Genomic DNA, 22,795 nt, shown 5'->3' with positions numbered 1-22,795 from the left:
CATATTTTAGAGATTTCTTTAGCCCATGTAAATAATGTAAAAAGCCCATGATTGACTTGATCATCTTGTGAGAGGCCCATGTGAATCTTTCTCATCATGCTTCTAGTGATTGGGCCTTGATATGGGCTTGGGCTTGTTGATGCACTTGAGCTTGGGCTTGTTGGGGTCACATCACAAAGCAATAGAAACAAATTAAATAACCAACACATAAAATAATAACATAATAAATATATAATCAAGTGCAATGCATAGAGTTTAGAAGTTAAATCCAATCCCAATTAGAGAAGAAGTTAGTTGCTCATGATGTTGTACACAATAAGAACATGGAGTAGCCTTTCTCCTTAGCTTTACAAGATGTACAATAAGAACTAAATCTAACTATGACGTTCCTCTCTCTAAAATGATTTACAAAATCAGCATGGAAATGATAGAGACTTGCACTGAATTTATAGAATTTCTAGTGCTCTTCTAGCTTCCATCCTTGAAGATCAGCCATGGAGGTTTCCTTCATGAGTGGCTTTGCTCCCAAGCTTGGGTAGTCAACTTGGTGATCAACAATGGAGTTTTCCCTCCCATGGATGTTTTCTCTTGATGTTCAACATCATTTTGGACCTTTGAGTTTCCTTGTAATAAAGGTTTCCTAAAATGTGACTCAGTGCTAATATCGTTGCTTAGCCATAGGCTTATAATTTGAATTTTCACAGTTTATCTTTGTGACTAAGCTGCAACTTTGGGACTTAGCACCAACTTCTCAATTTCCTTCATTTTTTCTGTTAAAACAACATAAATATGTTAAATTCCACTTGTTATGATTTAAACTCTCCCCAATCTGTATATATATATGCAAAAAGAGGGTTATTTAATGACTTTTATATTGAATTAATGTAAGTTAAGTGTCTAAATGATGTGCAATTTATCTAATACTAGACACTTATCAACAAGGTAGAGGTTCGTGGTCATGTCAAAGTCAGGACAACCTTTGGAACCGGGGATGAGGCTCAGACCATTCCCATACATTATCTAGTGGTTAAAATTCCATCCACATACATCATTTTTGTTGGAATGACCTTCGTTGAGCAAATTAAGTGTTATTACATCCATTGTTCATCTAAAGGTAAAATATCTGATGTCAATGGAGAAAGTAGGTACCATAACTATTGATCAGGAGGCGGCAAGGAAATGTTACAAAGGTAGCCTTAGAAATAGACAAACATATACCATTAGCAAGCACTCTGTGAGTTCGAATATAGACTTGGGCCCGAGAGATATATTTGATGAGTGACGACCCCAACCATGTGAAGAGGTAAAAGAGGTAAAGCTCGATGAGAAGCATGTTGTACGAATGGGGTCAACCATATCGAAAGAGTTGGAGGCAAAATTGATAGCTATGTTGAGGAGGAATAAAAGTTCCTTTGCATGGACAATAACCGATATGATAAATATTAATCTTAATTTCCTTAATCATAGGTTAACTTTAAATCCCCGTTCCAAGATGATGATATATATTTTTGTAAGTAATTTAACTTCTTAAAAATGTATTATTTTAAAGTTAAATTTCATAACGATTATATTTTGAAAAGTTAAACATATAATGAACAAATATAACAATACAACATCAATGAGCAAAATAAGTTAACGAATGATAAAATAAGGAAAGAGTAAAGTGCACAAAGAATTTTTAAATAAGGGAAAAAACTTGTGAAAAACAAATAATGAAGTTTGCAAAGAAAAGGTACAAATATAAATAAATGATTTTTCTCTTAAAAAAATCAGTGTTATAAAAAATGTATGTTTCTGTCCCTAGATGGACAAACAAAACTTGTGAAAAACAAATATTATAGTGAAGTTTGCAAAGAAAAGGGACAAATATAATTGATTTTTCTCTTAAAAGAATTAGTGTTATACAAAATGTATATCTGTGTCACTAAGTGGACACATATGGTTTGTGTTAGTTTAAATATTTAATTTCTTTGGAAATTAGTCATAAAAGATATTTTCATTTTAGTTTCTAAAATTTTCAGAAATTAATTCTTAAAAAAAGTGTAGGCCCATTTCGGACAGTATTTTTCAGGATTGATTTTTCAAAAAACAACTTAAAAACTCGAAGATAATTACATTTTTGGATGACTAATTTTTGCAATTCTTTTTGAAGGATTAGAAAAACAACTGTGTGATAGACTAAAAACACGTTTAATATTTAGAAATATTTCTTATAAAAAAAAATTGACAGAAGAACTTTTTGCAAAATACCAAATTGTTAAAACATGATTATTTAAATTAAAAACATGTTTTCCATTTTATGAAATAAGGAAGTTCATCCCGATTACCATTTTTGCCTTTTGCTGTGGATTCTTTCTCTGTTCTCAGATCTCACTCACTTCCTTCGCCAGAGCCATAGTTCTTGACACCGTGGTTCGTCTCGCCGAGGTTCCTTCTTCTTCTGCTTTTCTTCTTCTGTTTCAAACCTCTTCACAGATTTTTAATTTCATCCTTTTCATATTAATCTATACTATCTATTCAAACTCTGTTCATTTTTCTCCATACCCATAATCGCTCCTGCCCCTTTCTCTCACCTTGGGGTTTAAAGCTTGAAGATTTTCCCTCTCTTGTTTACTGGGTCGTTTTCGAATTTGCACGCCACTGCGAATTTCATTTCCCTTTTTCAATATGGATATTGAATCTACGGTTGTTTGGGCGTACATTTGCATTGGTGATAGCGTTTTTAATCATTAATAAATGGAATTTTCTGTTCCAGTTTCTAGTTAGAGAATTTGTTGAAATGGGGTTTTCTACATTCATGTTTAGTACACTCTTTCTTTCAAACTATTAGATTATTGATAGTAATTTGTTAATTCTTGTCTTTTATGGTATTATGGTGTGGCAATCTATTTCTGAAATGGATCTAGCTTTGCATATCGGAATGACGTGTTTTCGTGAGAAAAGGGTTTGCTTGGTCGTGTATTGGGTTATCTTCTTGGTGTTGTTCACATTATAGTTTTTTCTGATTTTTTTTTTTTTTTTTTTTTTTTTTTTTTTTTTTTTGTAGTGGCAGTGAGAATGTACAATAATATTGGATCTCAACTTGGACCCCAACCTGGGGTACCGCAGCCTCAAGCGAGCTTGCCACCAAATCCTTTTGGGAGTGCGTTTAATGTTGCGGGTTCAGGGCTCATTCGAGGCGGATTGGGTGCTTATGGAGGGAAGATATTAGGATCAAGCTCAGAGTATGTCCAAAGCAACGTAAGACTAAATAACATTGTTGAATTTTGCCCAATGATAATGCGACATGAAGTTGTTACTCTAAATCTTCATGCGTGATTGTTTTGTTCTTCATAGCTCATAGGGTAAAAGTAGCATTTAGGGTCTAAATTGATATTCAAAGATAAATTGAATGATTGTGTTCATGTCCATATTTATGAAGGCCTATATTTATTTCGTAAATCTTTGAAATACCAACTTGTCTTTTGTCTATTCGGAGGTAGTTGTTAATTTTATGTGGTCATTCAAGTTCAAGTGTTTTGTTTTCCCCTATCTTTCTTGTGCTTAAAATGCATCTCATAATTAAAAAAGTGGCGTAACCTCTTAAAAGAAATTCAATCCCTTTTTTCTAAGCTTTTTGTATATCATCTTAGTAATACTGATCTATCCATTCTCAGAAGCTATTGTGCACGTCTTTGGACTTTAGTGTTTGTGGTTTTCTATTACTTTGAAGAAAATTTGAAATGATCCATAGTTTATTTTAAAATCTAGTTTATAGATGGTATGTGCACTTACCTCTGCTCATGACTGTATATCAATCAATTTAGGCTTGACTGATTATAGAGGGGATACCACTAATGTAGCTGAAAAATGTCATTAAATAGCTTTGATGGACCTTGATTTGCAATCTATATGTGTCTCGAGTATGGATAGTCTCTCAAAATATTAATACAAGATTTTCATCTTTAAATTAATCTTCTCTGTTGAATAACAGATAAGTCGGTATTTCTCTGACCCCCAATACTACTTCCAAGTGAATGACCATTATGTTAAGAACAAATTGAAGGTGGTTTTGTTGCCATTCCTGCACAGGGTAAGCATTAATGTTTCAATTTTCTGCATTTCTCCTTAAATTTTCATTTGGTTCTCTTATTTTATCTTCATGCTGCTTATTTCTTCTTTTCTGGCTCAGGGTCATTGGACTAGAATAACTGAGCCTGTCGGGGTAGGCTCTCTTATAAGCCTCCAATTTATGACATAAATGCACCAGACCTATACATTCCATTAATGGCATTTGGTACTTATGTCATTCTAGCTGGCCTCTCGTTGGGTCTTCATGGAAAGTAAGTACTCCCCTTCTTCCTCTACCTTAATCCAATAATATAGTACTGACGTGTGTGTTGCTCTACTTGTTCTTCTCAAATTTTTGGTTATAAATTTTGCTCCTTACTTTCCTGTTCATACATGCACTGTCGAATTACCATGGATAAAATGCTGTCAACTATATGATATTGCCATACGAGAGTATTTTAAAGGAATATGGAGAAAACTGTTTTCCTCCAATTTTTTCAAGTTTGTGCAATTATCTTTATTGGTCTGTAATGAATGCTGATGCCATTATCTGAAGAGGATGGTATGATGTGCGTGTCATGGGGAGGGGACTACAAATCGCCACCTGCCTGGTGCAATAGAATGCATTGTACTCTATTAGCAGTGTTGACTGTTGGCAACTTTGTTGCAAAAAGTTTTGGCATCTGTGTGATATGTGTTTATTTCTGCTCCCCTCTGTTTCAATCTTTTGGTTTTTGCATCAGATGCACAAGTTTTTAAGTTTTAATTTTTTGAAAAATATAATGTTGTATTTCTAATTGGAAAGTTGTAAGAACTGTATCATAAGCCAGAGGAACTTTTGAGCTTCTTAGATGTTACAAAGATTGCTAACTATATTCTCTTTGTGGTTTTTCTTTGATCCCCCTCCCCCGGTTTGTAATGGACCGTGGCTTATTAAGATGCTGTAATTATGTACAGGTTTAGTCCAGAAGCTTTGAACTTGTTATTCATCAAGGGATTGCTTGGTTGGTTTATGCAAACTGCACTACTTAAGGTGACACTACTTTCATTGGGCAGTGGGGAAGCTCCCCTTCTGGACATTATAGCATATGCTGGGTATACTTTCACTGGTATATGTTTAGCTGTTCTTGGAAGAATAATATTGGGCTACTCCTACTACTTTCTGATGCCATGGACCTGTTTATGCATGGGAGTCTTCTTGGTGAAAACAATGAAGAGAGTTCTTTTTGCTGAGGTCAGGAGTTATGACTCAAGCAAACACCACTATCTCTTGCTCTTTATTGCCTTGGTTCAGTTCCCATTGTTCACATGGCTTGGCAACATTACTATCAATTGGCTTTTATAGGGTGATAGTTTTTACACTGTACTAGAAGCAATTTTTAGTGAAAGTTTTTGGTTGTTGATGTTGGAGCATTGTAATATATGAACATTTTATTTCCCCATTGTTTTTACCTGTTGGTAAGTTTTCAGAAATGCATAATTACAGGCCTTACTCACATGTTCTTATTTTTCTCGATTCATGGGAATTGAGACTATTCTTTTATAAAAATTATGTATACCACTGAAAACAATGTGAAGCTGGAATTTTGTAGTTGTATCCGTGTTCTGTATTTACTTCTGAGTTGGTATGTCTCACGTTATCAGATATTTTGATTTTTGGCCTACCTATCTTTTTGTTCCGCCAGTGTTAAACGTGGAACATCATTTTTTCTCTTTAGCTCTAAAGCTCATTAGAAATGGATCCAAAGATTTGAGTTCTTACAAATATAAAGTAGGGCCTTACTCCTGGGAAAGTGAGTCACTTCTTATAAAGTGTAATTATAGCTTCATAACACTAGCAATTGCTCCTATTGGTTAGGGGAAATATATATATATATATATATATATATATATATATATATATATTATTTTGTGACCATATAGGTTCAACTGGAAACTGATGAAAAACTGCACCTATTGACAAGTTCCAGTTATGTGTATACCAAGTACAGTGTAACTATATCCTACTAACCAGTATATTGGCATATTTGGACAAATGTAGTAGTTCTGCTAGGTGGATCATATCTGAAGAAGAACGTCAACAACAACAAAAAATATTTCAAGTAGAAACGAGGTGCAAAATATGGAACAAGTTTATAGTAATATAAGGAATAAGCACAAGTCTCAGTTGAGGGTACAATAGTCCCAAATGTTACAACACGTGATTTAGATAGCGAATTTGAAATTATTGTTTGGGCAACTTTCAGAGTGAATTTCCATTCTCATTTAGATCTCTCTTCTGCCTTGAAATCATTTGTCTTAATGGAGACAAAAGGAATTTCTGAGGTGTCTGTTTCCATGGCAAACCTCCATCTTAGGACATTCTGTAATGGTTATGTCAATGCAGGATGGCAGCTCAAAATGGTAAGTGTTTGAGCAGAAACATCTAAGGCTTGGAAGCCGGTAAAGGGTTAACCATTGCAATGCCGGGAATATAATCTTAACCTTGTTTGGTTCTTCTGATAGCTTCTCATCTCTAGTGATGATCTCTTCTATCAACTCACATTCATGTACTGAAAGCTCTTGGAGTTGTGAAAGGCTTCTGGCCATGGAAGGAGAAAGCACATTTTTCAAACTATTACAGTGCTGAATCTTTAGCTTTTTAAGGTTCATAAAGCTCAAGATTCCACCATGATATTTCCATATGTGCATCAGTTTAGGAAGATCATACAGATGCAGTTCCTGCAGATCAAAAGTGTATGGTGTTGTGGTACCCCCTTCATCTTCATTTTCACCCACTTTCTCTGATTCAAATATCTCAATCAGTGAACCACAATCATGCACCTTGAGTTGTTTTAGATGCTGGAACCTATGCAGCATGCTGGATGGAATACAATGCAACAGTTTTTCACTACCTTGAACAACCAATTCTGTATCACTTCTTAAGTAAGGCAGCAGCTTTTGACCATGCTCAATGCATGTGATTGTCTCTGATGTTTGTTGTGCAACCTGCAATATTTATGCTTGTCAATAGAGACTCAACTAATGCCACCTTTTATAAATCTTATTTAGGGAGGGGTTAGTAGTTCTGAAAGAAAAGCAAAATTCTTATAATGTTATTTTCTTTTTTATCAGTAATCACATCAATTGTTGTGATTACATATGGAGAATGTATGTACCTTCAAACTCTCATTAGCATGATAGATGGTCATATTGAGGTCTCCCATTATGTCAACATACTCATATGAACCTTTATATATATGGGGAAGCTTTGCTGTGGTTACTGATCCATAGCAGAAGGTAGTCATCATGGGACATTTTTCAATTATCATTTCTTCACAAGATGGAAGATCAATATTGAAAGTTCCTGAGCAGAAACATTTGAGGTTGGGAATATAACGAAGCTCCAGCTTGTTCAAAAGTGGAAATACAATCTTAGCATTATTTGGTCCTTCTGATTCCTCATCTTCCTTAGTAGTTATTTCCTCCATCATGTGGCAACTATGAACTCGTAGGTGCCTAAGTTGTACTAGACTTCTGGCTATTGATGGAGAGAACAAATTACACAAGTTGCCACAGTGTTGCACTTTTAGTATTCTTAGCTTCTGGAATCCCAGAACTCCACCATAATTTTTCCATAGGTTGATCAGTTTTGGTAGAAAATACAAATTCAATGCTTCTATCTTGTAATGTATCATGGCATGCATTTGCTTTGCATCCACACCATGTGATTCAAAGACCTCAACTAGTGAACCACAATTTTTTATTGTGAGTTCCTTTAGATTTTGAAATATGTGTATTACGTTGGAGGGAACTAGTTTTAGCAGCCTTTCAAAACCTTCAACTGTCAAGTGTTTTTCGTGGGTGAAGTATCTTTGCATGCATTTATCCTGCTGGATCCATCCAAGTGTTTCTGATGTTTGAAAAGCCAACTGAAAATCATATTCATCAGTAAATGAAACAATGGACCATGGCTTCAAAAGACAATTAAGCCAATTTAGTGTGAAGTTTTTTTTTTTTCTTACTAGAGATTCTATTCTCTGAATCTAAAATATTTGGTGTTAAACATGCACTGCACATACAATAAATGGCCTAATGGTAAAAGAAATTCTATTCTTGCAATTATTTTCAACTTTTTTTGTACAACTTGGATGGATATTGGAAAGATAGAGAAACGTGTAATGAGATGAATAATTTGATAAGTTATAGAAAAAAAATGAAGTATACAAAGTGTTAATACTAATTATTTGTAGAAATACAATAACTCAATCTATATTTTTCTAAAAGACTTAGATGTGATCCTTCTGTTAGATTACTGTTAACATTGTTTAGATACTGATGAAGTGACACGTATTATCCAATCCAAGAAAAAAGAGAGAAAAATAAGGTTAATGCTGATATAATAGTAAAAAATAAATAAAAAGAAAATATTAAATTATTATTAAAGGAATTAAAAGTGTTATATTATAATAAAAATCAGATAAAATAGGGAATGAGAATGTTACTGACAAGTCCTTTGGAAAGTGGTACAGTAGCATTCAGATCTCCCATCCACATGTTCTTGGTTATGCTTCCAATTTCCATGATGACTGTTTCCAACTTTGGAGTGTATGAAGGATCATGAGAGAATGTCTCCATCATGTGGCAATTTTTCAAGAATACTTGATGCAATGATGGAAAATCAAAGCCATAGGAACCCTGGCAGAAGGCCTTGAGTTTTGGTAGGTTTTCAAGTTTCAGACGTTGCAAGCTGTGGAACACAATCTTAATCACATTCCCTTGTGTTTCTTCTGCAGACACTATTTCCTCTATCTCCCTACAACCAGATATATCTAGTTCTACCAAACGCACAAAGCTAGTTGATGTTGAAGGAGAGAACAAACTTCTAACTTTGTTGCAGCTAGTTATTGCCAGATATGTTAGATTAGGAAAAATGAAGCCATTTATAAATGGATCAACATTTCTGATTTCTTCATTACTTGTTACCTGCAAAAGGATAAAAATTTAAATCAAAATGTAAATGGAACAAAAGTCTCATACTTTTTTGCTTCAAGCATGTTAAAGACTGTAAAATTATATCTTCAACAAATACAAATTTCATTAGTATAAACTTTAAATTATAATTTTAATACTATATTAAATATAATGAAAATTGTATTTATATTAAAGAGATTATAGACTAAATTCAAATTATAAATAATAATAGATGAAATAAAAAAATAAAAGAGAAAATATATTTATTATGTTTATATTCTAGTTGAAAATGTGGACAAATAATGTTTATTAAAAACATGAATGTGACTTCTCAGTTTCATATATGTATTGAAATTTGTGAACTTATTACAACTTTTCAGACTGATACCATTGAGGTTTACGTAAAAAGAATTCAAAGTAATTATAAATTTAGTACCTTTTATTTAAATTATTAACAATTTTAGTCTCTTAATGTCTTAAAGTTAATTAAGCTCTCTTATTTTGAAAATTAGTCCTATTACTAATTTTTTCCTACTCAAGAAAGGGAGAGAACAATTAACTATGAATGGATGAAGTTTGAAATGAATGCTACATAAATCTTTTTTCATGTTTAAAATATATAAAAAGGAGACAATACCTCTGAATTCAGATAACTTTTTTTTGCCTATTCTTATAGTACCTAGATATACCCATATCTTTACGCAGTTAAACAAAAATATTATTTTATATCATAATAATAAAATATAAAGTATTCAATTAAATGCAAAATATAACAAAATAAACTCATATATAAATGTATAAGAATATGTTTGGTAATAGTTTATAAGTAGTCTGAGGTGTATAAAAAGATTTGTCAGAAAAGTTTATTTTATGAGTTATAACTTAGATAACTTTTTTTATAATTTGTAACTTATTTAGTTTTTTTTCCATTACTATTTCATATATTTTAATATGTTTTTAAATGCTTTTAATTGTTTTACTTATTTTTTAATTTTACAGAAAAATATATTTATTTTTATTAAATTAAATTTTTAATTTTTTATGTAGTTTAAATTAAAAAAGATTTAGCGTTACAAAGAACATATATTTTGTGATGTTATCTTATTCCTAATTTTATATTTTATAGTTTCCTTTTAAATATTATAAAAAATCCTAGTTTTTTAAAATTGATTTATTTCCGAAATTCATTATAAATTCATAAAATTAAAAGAACAACACTGAAAACTGGTCCAAACTTTCTTAATTTTAAAACTACAATAACTTAATTATTGACTCAAAAAACTTAAGGAGCCAAAATTACTTAAAGTCAAAAACTTAAGGCACTAAAGAGTGAAGTTGAGAAGAAGAATTTAAAGTTTTGCTACATAAACTCATATGAACTCACCCTTTTGAGCTATGCATAATTGTTACTCTAAAAGTAATTTTAGCAATGTATCACATACCTCATGATTTTGATAGCCACTACCATGGATGTTCTCAAAGTGTGGTGATTCTGATGCACAATGTGTGAGACAAAAGCTTGCAGCATTTGGTAGATGGCTCAATGTAAGAGATTGCAATTGAGCAAATGAAGCAATTATGGTATCCACTTTCTCCCTAATTTCACCAATAACAACTTCTAGCACCCCACAGTGAGATATGCTGATTCTCTTCAAAGATAACCACTCTAAGCCACATGCTTCTTGGGAAGAGGTAACATGGTCACTAGATGAAGAGTTTTCATGTACTTTGACACAACTTGATTGAGGAAGAAATAGAGTTAAATTATCTTCTCCTTCTCTTTGAACTAGTTGCTTTATCACCTTACAGTTTGACATTTTTATTTCTTGCAATTTCACAAGGAGCTTTGCTATGGAATATGAGAATAGATGTTTCAACTTGTGACAAGAATCTATGGTTAACACAGTGAGGTTATTGAATGCAGTGATTTCTACAGGATTTTTAAGTGTTTGTGCAAGTATCAACTTCACTACACAATTGGTATCAGTGTCATCAGAAAGTTGGTTTTGTTTGAGAAGGAACAAGATTTCTAGAGAATCCCATCCTTTTACTTGCATTTGCTCCAAAATTGGAATGTGGGAAACTGTTTCTGATTTGGAATATATATTGCTGACAGAAGAGACATCTTTCTTTGTTGATGAAGCCTGCAATGAATAAGTTAACCATCATTTTACTAACAGAAAAAGTCTTACGTACACAGTTAAGTTCTTTTGTTTCTGTTCTTCCATCTGAATTAGAGTTTTATTTCAGTAACTTACTATAATGTAAATTACTTTCATATTACCTTATGGTGTGTTTGGATGAGATAATTCAAGAGGGTGATTCATTTATTTGAAGAATTTGAAATTTTTTGCGATGAAATGTTTTATTTGAATAGAAAAATTAAAAAACATTTAAAATGCATGATTTTTTTGAAGTATTTCAATTAGCTAAATTAGAAGAAATTGAAATATCTTAAAAGAAGGTGGAATTTGAAATTCTTCTCACTCAACCTCACTTTGGACTCAATCCCAAATGGACCCGACAAACCCGACAACCATTAAAGGTTGAGCTGGTTAAACGATCTAGATGGGTCGAGTAGGCCCGACAATCCAGACAAGTCAGGCAGACCCGATGACCCAGACGGGTCAAGCGAGCCCGACGACCTAGACGGGTCAGGTGAGCCCGACGACCCAGACGGACGGGGTGACTTGATGACACATATGGGTCTGGCGGGCTTGACAACTCAAATAGGTCGGTCAAGCCCGACAACTCAAATAAGTTGGTCAAGCCCGACAACCCACACCACCCAAGTAGGCTTGACAACCAAGATGTGTCGTGCTAGCCCAACGACCCAGACAGACCGAACTAGCCCTACGACATAAACGAGTCGGGCGGACCTGATGACCTAGATAGGACTAACGATCTAGACGAGTCGGGTGAGCTCGAAGACAAAGACGGGCTGAACGGACCTGACAACAAAGACAGGTCAGCGAGTTTGATGGCCCAAGCAAGACAGGCGAGCCCGGCGACCCACACGGGTTTAGTGGGCCAAACAACCTAGAGGTGTCGGGTGGGCCTGACGACCCAAACATGTCGAGTAGGCCCAACGACCCGACCGACTAGTTGACCTGACAAGCCTTACTGATCCGTTTCCAAATTTATCATGAACTTAAAACATAATTAAGCCTAAAATAAATATTGATAAACTGAAATTTTATCTCACAAGAAATTCAATTATTTTATCCAAACAAGAAATTGAAATGTAAGGTATTTTAATTTTTTTTATCCAAACAAGTTATTTATAAAATGAAGGGAATTTAATTGCAAGCAATTTAAATATAATGGATTTCAATTTCTCAGCATTGTTGAAATGCTTCATCCAAACACAAGGTTAAACTATAATGTTAAGGTAAAAATTCCAAAATTGTTTATGTGTGTGTAAGGAATTAAAAAAAGTAAATTACTTTCATATTACCTTAAGCTTCAAGTTGGAAAATACATGTGGGGTGCATTTAAGGCAACACTGAAGAAACCTTGGTGAATCCTCTTCAAAAGTACCATTTGCAACATCACATGTTGTTGAGGCATTGAAATTCTCTTGGCTTGACACAGTTTGAGTAAACATGGAAGATGTCACAAGCTGAGGGCATGCATCAATGCATAAAAATCTCAAAGATGGCATCATTACTTCATAGGAATCTGAACAAATACTCGTAAGGTTTGGAAGATCAATAAGTGTTAAAGATTCTAATTGACCAAACACAAGGGTTTCCACATTCTTTTCTTCATCATCACCATTTAGGTTTTCTTCTTTTCCAACAATTTTCTCCATGGAATGGCAGCTATGGATCACCATTTTTTGAAGCTGAGTAAGTGCCCTTGCAATGTTGGGAGTTAGAAGAAACCCTAAGGAATCACATTTCTTCACTTTGATTGATTTCACATTCTGAAACCCTTGAATGTAGCTTGGAACATTACCCCAAATGTGTCTTAACTTACTAAGCCAAGATATCTCTATTTCTTTCAACTGTGGAAATAAGAAAACCATTGATTCACCATGAAACTGTGATTTTTGAAGATCAAACACCATTTCTAGCGAAGAACATGCTTGTAAGAAGAGTTTTTCCAACTTTGGGAACAATTGCATACAGCTAGATTTGAAAAGAGTAGCAATTGGCTTAATTTGATCAATTAATTGATCATTCGATTCATGAATCTGCAGACAAATAATTGAATTAGACTTTTGAAGATTACAAAATACATAGTTTTGCCTAAATTCCTTGTTTTCCAAAATATATATAATAAGGACTAATTAATCATTTATGAAATACTAATATAATTTTTACCAAAAGATTATGAGTATACTATAGAGTAGATTAACATCACTTGACCATTCCAATAAATTTTATAAATTTTGATAACCATGACTTAATCCGTAATTTATTTAGTTTCTTCATCATTTTAACTCCAAAAATAGCCATATTTTAATCTCTTCGTATTTCAATCTTTGTGCACTCTTGTTATTACCTTTAGTTATTTGAGATGATTTTGAATTAATTATATGCAGTTATTAAAAGAGCGCATGATTTGAAAATTTTACCAAGCCTTGATAAAATTAACCATTAAAACATGCAATTAATATAAAAAAATAAATTTTAAATTTTTTAATACATTTTATTTTGTAAATAAAGTTATATTACCGGTAATTACGACGTCTAATTAGAACCGTCAAAATAGATTATAACCCACGAGTCAACCCAGCTCATCATGGGTTCGGATTAAGTTGGATTAAAAAAATATTACAAATTTCGGTACGAGTTAAATATGAACCCAACCCACTAAAAATCGAACTCATTCGAGTTGAATCCGTGATGAGTCGGATTGACTCATCAACTTGCTAATAAATTTTAAATATTAAATTAATATATATATATATATATATATATATAATATGCATATAATATATATATATATATATATATATATATATATATAATATGCATATATAATATAATATATATATATATATATATATATATGTATATATGTATATATATATATATATATGTATATTATATATTATATGTATATTATATGTATATATATTATATATATATATATTATATGTATATATATATATATATTATATTATATATTATATATTATATTATATATATATATATTTGGATGGGGATAAAGAAGATGTTTCAAGAGATGAAAATGTTGTGTATTTATTCATTTAAGATTCTAATACTATAGTTTAATAAGTGATAATAATGATTTGATGTTAGGTAGTAATTTATATTTTTGTGATTTTGGAGTTTAATATAATTTGGGATTTTATTTGGATTGTATTGAAGTTTATTTAGATTTTAATCAGAATTATAATTTAGTTTTCTTGAGATTGAAGAAAAAAAATTGTGTGTTTTTATTTTTTAATTAAGTGAGCCAATGAGCCAACCGTTTAACCCGCCAACCCGTGGTGGGTCGGGTCGGGTTCTAATTTTGTTGGCTCGCTAATAAGTGAGTCGGGTTGGATTGACCCACTAAGTGGCCAACCCGTCACGGGCCGAGCCGGGTTGGGTTGGGTGACCCGTGTTGACAGCTCTACCTCTGGTCCTATATATAATTAAAAACTATGTAATTCATCGATATCAATAAAAATAATTTTATATAGGTAAATTTTGATTAATATTGTTACAAATTTAACTTTTATACCTACAATATTATTAATTAGTTTAAGAAGTGATTATATTTAATGACATTATTTGTGATTCAAGATTTTTTCTTTCAATCAACGAGTAGATTACTGTTATAGACCAACTAATTATACTTTAATGGAAAATGAGATATATACTAATAATAAATTTCACAATAAATTCACATGGGAAAGGAAATTAACATTTAATAACTTAGAAAGACATTCTATACTTTTTTATTGTTCAAATTAGACCAATAATATGATTTTATAATTTCAATCATAATGGAAGACAACTAACTGTTTAAGAATTAACTATCATTGAAACCCTTTTTACTTACAGTAAGTTTTGGTTACACTAACTATAGTGATTAATAGTAAAATTGAGGGATTTAGGTTCTTTCACTAAGAGATTAAGTCTTGAATAGTTTTATAAGTTAGTAATAACATAATCTTGACTGAATGGGAACAAGTAATCAATGTTAAAAAAGTCTAATGAAGTTAACCACCAACAATATCATTTATTATTTACATCTACTCCACTACACCGGAAGCTATTTGATTATCTTTTACAATTGGTTTGTTTTATTTTCCAAATCTTAGTCTAAAGTTACACATTTGATTTGTTACTTGTACAATCTGATATTCTTGTCATGATTTACAAGCAAACAAGGTTTTTTTTTTTTTCAAAAGTGTTTAAACAAGGCTAGGAGTTTATATGCTAAACTTCTTTATTTATCATTAATCTTGTATATTAATCAAATAAATTATATATTATTTAAAATGAGTTATGAAAAGCATTCTAAAAAAAATGAGAAACTTGGAATACTAACATTGTTATGAGATATAAAAAGCTGACATGATAATTTTACATAATTTATGTAATAACTTATTATTAATAAATTGTTTAAAATTCTTATGTTTATAATAATTATCTTTAAAATGATTATATCTATAATTAATATCATTCAAACACCTACTAACATGGTGATATCAAAGTTAATCATATAAGTGTATGGTAGACATAAGTAAATATAAAGAGAGAGAAAGAAAATATCAAACTTACTTGGATTGTTGAGGAACAATGCTCATGAATAACATTGGTTTTAAACATTCCCATCAAGTTTGGCAGTTCTTGCAACTTCAGTTCTACCAAATTTGAAAACGTTATTATTGACTTCCCGTCATACTTACTATTGCTTGAAATGATGCATTCAATTCCATAGCTTTCAACCACATGCAAACATTGAAGTGTAGCCAAATTAATTGTTCTTGGAAACAATGTGAAGACCGTCTTCAACTTGTTACAATATTCTATTTTAAGTTGTCTAAGGATTCCAAAGCATTGAGATGAAGTGATGGGTTTAACCTTTGCAAAGTCATTTGTTTGACTCATGGAACCAGAGACATTGAATATATCTTTTAAATTATCCAAATTACTTAAAGAAAATGATAGAAGTTGAGGAAAGATACAACCCTCAAATGCATTCACAACATATTCAATGTTGTTGCAAAACTCAATACTTAGATGTTTCAAAAATGGAAAACCCCTCTCATTTAATTCAGAGATAACATCTTTCATGTTTTTTATATCAACCAAATTGAGAATTTCAACCTTTTCAAGTAATTGTTGAATTGTCACACTCATCTTGATATATTTGTAATATGCATTATTTAGCTTCAAAATATTTGGTTGCAGGTATCCTTTTCGAACAATGCCATGAAAAAGAGAAGATGAATCTCCCAAATAGACCCAAAATCTCTCAATATTTTTGAAGAACAAATCTTTGGGTAAATCTTCATTTGTCCAAATTACAATCTCTATGACCTTGAGATGATGAGATAAAGATTGTAACTCAAAAAGAATGTGATTAGTTTCCTTAGAAGAAAGACTTCTCACTCTAAGATAGAGCTCTTCTAATCTAGATAAGCTTGCCAAGACATTAGCAGATATTTGAATGAGATCATTACATTCTGTCAAATCTAATAACCTTAACGAGCTTAGTTGTCCAATTTCTTCTGGCAATTCTTTGATATTTGAGTTAGAAAAACTAAGAATCTCAAGCCTTTTGAGTTGCTTACCAATTATAGATACGTCTCTTACATGACAATCTTCTAGTAATAGAGTGTGAATATTACCTAAAGCTTGAAATACAGAAGACATTGAATGAATGTGCACATTTTGTAGACTAAGCACCATAAGCTTATTCGCACATTGGAAGAAATTATCTGGAACCAAATCTTTTTTCTTTGATGCTATTTGCAAAAGCTTGAGCTTTGGATTTAACACTTTAGGATGTTCTTTTGCTTCTTTAGAGATAAGTGAAATTGCAGTACTATGACAACATGTTTCTTCTTTAGGTTGTTCCATTTGATATCCATCACATTCAACCATAAAACCAAATTCCTTTGTAGATGCAACTGATATGATGACATCACGTACAACATCATGCATTTTGACACATTCTTCCACATTACCATCTAACAACATGAAACATCTTTTAAGTTTATCAACAATGGTATGCACTCTATTTCTAACTTTCCATAATGCATCAATGCCTTTAAACAATCTCAAACCCATTCCCTTCCTGAGTAGAACTTCAATAGGAATGTCAAAGTCTTCTGGAAATAAGCAACAAAGAAAAATAACTTTTTTTTCTTCTGCACTATCTAAAAAATCATAACTCAGCTTGATACTTGAATATACACAAGCTTGCATTTCTAAAAGGGAAGTGATGGAAGATCTTTTTAATTGATGTAGTGCATCTTCCCAAGTATATTTTTCTTTATTTGCTAATGCTTTTGCCATTGTAACAATAGCAATTGGCAACCCCCCACATTCATTTGAAACCTCTTTTGCTATGTCAAGAATATCAAGCTTGGTTGAAAGATTTCTACCAAGCATATCATGAAAAAGGTCCCAACTTTCTTCTGGAGACAAAATAGAAATTGTGAAATTCTTTTGGCTTCCCATCTTATAACAAACATCTTCATTTCTTGATGTAAACAAAATTTTACAATTCTTATGATGTTCATTGGAAGGAATCCCAATAGACTCAAAATCAAAGTCTATCCAAACATCATCAAGAACTATTAAGATATTATTAACACCTTTCAATCTTTCATGTAGTTGACATGCTCTTCCTTGAATCGTCTCCTTGTCAAATCTCAAGCCTAAAGCATCAGCAATTTGACCTTGAATTTTCACATAATCAAGATTTTGGGAAACCACTACCATTACAACTTCATCAAATAACTTGCATACATCTAATGTTTTGATTACTTCTTTAACAAGTGTTGTCTTTCCCACACCACCCATTCCACAAATACCTATTATTTTAAATTCTTCATCCTTCAATTTCTCCAAAACCTCTATAATAATTGATTTTCTGCTTGGAAAACTTTTGATAACATTTGAGAAGGTGGATCCAAGTCTTGGTGTTGGTAGAGAGTATGATATAATGTCAAATTTCTCTTCATTTAATCTTGTAACACTCATTATCAATATTTTTGCTTTCTTGCTTAATGAATACCTTGACACCAAATTTGGAGACCATATATGAAGACATTTATTGTTTTCTACTTGGAAATCATTAATTTTTTCTATTTCATCTATGATTCTTTCCACTTTGTAGAGCCAATCTTGTACAATTGATACAATTTGACGTCCATTTCTTCTATCTTCATCAACCACACCTTGTACTCCTTGTTTTCTACCTTCCAATGTTTTGAGTTCTCTTTTAAGATCTTTTATATTTTTCTTATAGTGAACTAGATATCCAAATTGATTTCCAATTGGTGCAACTAAGGATTCTCCAAGTTTTGTCACTGTTCCTGTCGCTAATGCAATAAGACATTGCATTTTTTTCCTTCCCAGTGATTGTATTTGAATCGCTGTATAATGTTATAATGGAAGAGAACATGGCCAAATTAAAATTTATAAAAATTAGACGAAAAAAACATTATTTGTAAGATATGACAAAATATAAATCTATATACTCCTTCCTAGTAACCTTTAATAGTTTATCATGAAAGAACTTTTGATACAAAGGTGTCACCTCATTTATTTTTACCACTACAAGAAAACTTCTATATAGTGACCAATTTTAGTGACCAATAATGATTAGTAACTATAATAATCAATTTAGATACTAATTTACAAAACTATAAATTATTGGTTACTAAAATATTCACTATTATGAATAAAAAATTATAACTGGTCACTAAATTTGTCTTTAAAATTAGCTACCATGGTTTTGGCTACCAAAAGAAATTAGTCACTAAAAATTAGCTACCTAGATTTTTGCTACCAAAATGACTTAGTTTCTAAATTGGTCTCTAATTAATTAGTGAGCAATTATAATTTTTTGTTTATAATTGTGATTATTTTAGTAACCAATAACTTTTAATTTTGTAAATTAGTATCTAAATTGGTTACTATAGCGTCTGACTATTTTGGTCACTAAAATTGATTTTTAATTGAAGATTTTCTTGTACCGTATGAAATGATATTATGCCTATTAATATCAGAGATAATGTTTTTAAGGAATAAGTATAATTTGTGGGAATATAGGTTTCTTACATAATTTTGTTAGTCTCTTGATGTTTATATATTTTTTTATTTTAGTAATATTTAATATAAAACAAGCGTATAGAAAAATTATGGAGTCTCAACATAGTTTAAGATGTCATAATTTATAGTTATGCATGATTATATAGAAAAAATGTTATGCAAAAATGGTAATGTTATTCACCCCTTTATTTATATAATTTGGTCATTAAAGACATTCCTCGGCCAACAGTAAAAATAAACACTTCAATAAAAATATTACCATAGTGAATTGTTTTTGTGTCAACAGAAAATGCTACATATAAATAAATCATATTTAATGATCTGTTGGTCTATCAAATTACGGATATTTTGGGAACAGTTAAACAATAATATTATTTTTTTTGGGAAATAAAAATTGTTGTAGATATCTTATATTTTTTAAATAAAGTCTCTTTGTTATTATATAGTAAAAACTATATATACTGTAAAAACTTATCATTATTGTTGACCTTATAAGGAAGGACCCATGGTCCTTGTTTATGGGAGGAAAAAAAAAAGGAGACTGAAGATTCAAAGACTTTGAATATGAATAAAATGATTACATGTTTTAATTTTATTTTTTGAAAGGCAAAGAAGTTAGAAGAAAGTTACCGGGTTTAGATTTTAGTTTAGTGTGCATGCTTAATAATAATAATAAAAAATACTAAAACAATAGGTTATTTTTTTAAATATAGAAACTTTGGTTTATTATTTATTTTTTTACCAGCTTTTCATCACTTAACTAGTTTAAACGGTTTGACAAATTCATATACATTATCGATTAACTTTGTACCACTGTCAAACCAGATAGAGAATTGATTATTGATCGAACTATTTAGATTGGTATTGTCTTTTTCATTAATAAAGAAAATTGTTAAATTTGTTTTTGGTCCTTTAATTTTCAGTGAAAATTGGAAATAGTCCCTCTTCGAAATTTTGGACTAATTTAGTCCTTCAACTTTAGATATGTGTATTTAGTCCTTTTAACCAAATTTTTTTATGTTTATTTGACGTTTCAAACGTATTTCATGATAGTATTTGAGTTGTTTATATCGTTTAACTCATGTTTGCTTCAACGTTGGCTGAGAAACGCGTATAAAACGTCAAATAAACTTAACAAAATTTTGTTAAAATGACTAAATTTACTCAATTTTTAAAGAGAAGAGACTAAATTGGTCTAAAGTTTCAAAGAGAGACTAATTTCAATTTTGACTAAAAATTAAGAGACTAAAAACATATTTAATCCTAAAGAAAAAATAAGAAATAAGAAGAAAGAAAAATATAAAAAATAAAAGAAAATATGGAAACTAAAGGAAAAAGACTACTATAGAGTATAGCTCCTACAAAAAATAAAAAGAACAAGAAGATTAGAAGAAAGAGAAAACCATAGACTATAGCTCCTAGTGTTATCATTAGAGTCTAATCTATTGATGAATATTATGCAAATGCTTGAAAACATACCTTAAGTAAAGCCTTTCAGTTAGAATAAAACAAATCCAAAACTTATTCTTCTTGCACCCACCAATTATACATCATTCAGTGTATATCAGATCTCAAAGTGATGGTGGTTATAGCACTGAAAAGTGATAACTGGCCAAAAGGAAACAGAAAAAACGAATAAGATCGAGAAATAAAACATGAATATGAGAAATAAAAAACATTACAACAAATTAGGTTACTTACATAGGATCTTTGAAATGTCTGGTTTTGTATCTGTTTTGCACAAATGGTGTGGTGAAGTTCTACGTAAATAAACAGTGCAGAGAGCGAAGAAAGCATTGAAGAATTTCCCAGAACATTCACAAAGTCAGAAGCTGAGAAAAATAGAATGGGTTGTTTGTTGATGAAAACGAGTAATGTAGGGACAGATTGAATATTTAAATGTGAGGATTGCTTGGAGAAGAAAGTTTGAAGAAGATAACCCAACCTTGAAGTCATAGTTTTGAAAAAAACACAATAACTAGAAATGTTAGTCCAAATTAAATGTCACTCTGCTTACATGGATAGAACTAGTATATTTAATGCATCATTTAATAGATAGATGGTCCTTCGCATTTAACTTTCTTTTTCATTTTTAAATAATATGGGACCTTCGATAGTATTTGAATAAGTATTTAATTGAGACTAAGAAATACGAGTTGAATAACTTTTACCTTGTTTTATTCAATGTATTGTTTTGGTATTTTTTTATTCTAAGACATTATTAAAAAAACTCATTTTTTATTAATTTTATTTTGAATTTTTTTTAGAAAATACTTATAAATCTTGTTATGAAAAAATTTTTGTAGCAAATTGCTATCAATTCTTTTGCAAAATATATTGTATAAAAAATTTTTAGCAAAAAATTTGTAGGAAATAATTATCCAAGAAGAAATTACTCGCCAATTAAAATTCTTAGAAAAAATAACAGAAAAAAGTATTTTCTTGTAATTTTTTTTAACAAATTTGCAAAAAAAATTTCATGTAATATGAGAATTTTTAGTAGTGCAAGATATAGAATATATATATATATATATATATATATATATATATATATATATATATATATATATATATATATATATATATATATATATATATATATATATATATATATATATATATTCTTTTCTTTTAACTTTTGAGTACTATGAAATTCCTTAACAAAAAAGAACCTAAACTTATATTTTAGGTTAAATTATCTATAATCACGTTGAAGAATATATAATTCAATTTCTAATAACATACCTTTTAAATTCTATCTAAACATTTAAGTTAAAATGTTTTCTTATTTTGTTAAAATAGTTATTTTGATTTAATTATAATTTTTTCTCATTGATTATAATTGTTTTTATTGAAAAAGATTGTAGATCCTCCAAGGTGAAAAGGGTGGGATTTTAAATCCAACTTCACTTATGAGGATAGATAGTTTATTTGTTGATTGAGACTGTGAACAAAATTCATCTGTAAAAGATTCACCGACGTCTGATCAATAAGAGCACAATAAACTAAGAGTATAATAGTGAGTATGAAAGTCTTTTTTAAAATTACCCTATGATATCAATCAATATTTATAGGCCTCTTTAGACCTATGCCAAATTACCCAAGATATTCTTAATAAATGAGATATATAGTTGGGTTGCTAAATATTTGTCCTGTGATAAATATATGTTTATGAATATCCAAGTTAAGCAGCTTCAAATAATTTGATTACATTGCATCTCATTTTATTGGATTTATATTATTATTATGGCATAAATGCATATATTATGCACATCTCAAATATGCGAAAGTACATAACCCCTAGCTCGGAATTCATAAGCGAAGTACATGTGAATGAATGAATGAGCTTAAGTAAATAATTCACTTCTAAGATTATATTTTCACAATCGTTTCTTAAGGCGACTTTGGACCATCATAAATGAAGTACAACTTCAAATCTTTGTCAAATTTGTTTTACATTCTAGGTGTCTCAATTTTGAGATTTTATTTTCAAAGAAGATCCTTAATATACATGATAAGAGCTCCATTGTTCGATGGAT

The 22,795-nt window shown here is 30.7% G+C and overlaps 2 protein-coding genes across 3 annotated transcripts; one reads left to right on the top strand and one right to left on the bottom strand.

Annotated features, from left to right (window-relative positions):
• Positions 1 to 2,301: 2,301 nt before the first annotated feature.
• Positions 2,302 to 5,664, top strand: LOC114181171 (protein YIF1B-A-like). The gene is given in 6 exon segments (XM_028067531.1): positions 2,302 to 2,412; positions 3,047 to 3,240; positions 3,974 to 4,072; positions 4,172 to 4,199; positions 4,202 to 4,322; positions 5,008 to 5,664. Coding segments are annotated over 5 exon segments (819 nt in total). The 5' UTR covers positions 2,302 to 2,412; positions 3,047 to 3,057; the 3' UTR covers positions 5,396 to 5,664.
• A 500-nt stretch (positions 5,665 to 6,164) lies between these two features.
• LOC114182311 lies at positions 6,165 to 21,124 on the bottom strand. Of its 2 annotated transcripts, none has more exons than XM_028069160.1 (8): positions 20,958 to 21,124; positions 20,736 to 20,864; positions 15,750 to 18,577; positions 12,461 to 13,201; positions 10,446 to 11,147; positions 8,539 to 9,015; positions 7,209 to 7,961; positions 6,165 to 7,038 (listed from the first exon to the last, which is right to left on the bottom strand). In XM_028069160.1, exons 3-8 carry the CDS (start codon positions 18,543 to 18,545, stop codon positions 6,349 to 6,351), a joined length of 6,159 nt encoding a protein of 2,052 aa, XP_027924961.1. In that variant the 5' UTR covers positions 18,546 to 18,577; positions 20,736 to 20,864; positions 20,958 to 21,124; the 3' UTR covers positions 6,165 to 6,348. The 2 variants fall into 2 exon arrangements, with proteins under 2 accessions (XP_027924961.1, XP_027924962.1); XM_028069161.1 differs by having other exon boundaries at positions 15,750 to 15,832; positions 20,958 to 21,123.
• Positions 21,125 to 22,795: the final 1,671 nt, after the last annotated feature.

The sequence above is a fragment of the Vigna unguiculata genome, chromosome 4, assembly GCF_004118075.2.
Source record: "Vigna unguiculata cultivar IT97K-499-35 chromosome 4, ASM411807v1, whole genome shotgun sequence".
NCBI classification, from domain to species: domain Eukaryota; kingdom Viridiplantae; phylum Streptophyta; class Magnoliopsida; order Fabales; family Fabaceae; genus Vigna; species Vigna unguiculata.
The sequence above is the reverse complement of the archived record's forward strand: the minus strand, read 5'-3'. Positions and strand labels throughout refer to the sequence as shown.

What these genes read in the sequence shown, in the direction of transcription:
- LOC114182311 (XM_028069160.1), bottom strand. Translation starts at nt 18,545, where the DNA reads ATGCAATGTCTTATTGCATTAGCGACAGGAACAGTGACAAAACTTGGA. An exon ending in ATTGTTCCTCAACAATCCAA is followed by an intron (nt 13,202 to 15,749) that starts GTAAGTTTGATA and finishes ATTTGTCTGCAG; the next exon opens with ATTCATGAATCGAATGATCA. An exon ending in GTGGCTATCAAAATCATGAG is followed by an intron (nt 9,016 to 10,445) that starts GTATGTGATACA and finishes ATCCTTTTGCAG; the next exon opens with GTAACAAGTAATGAAGAAAT.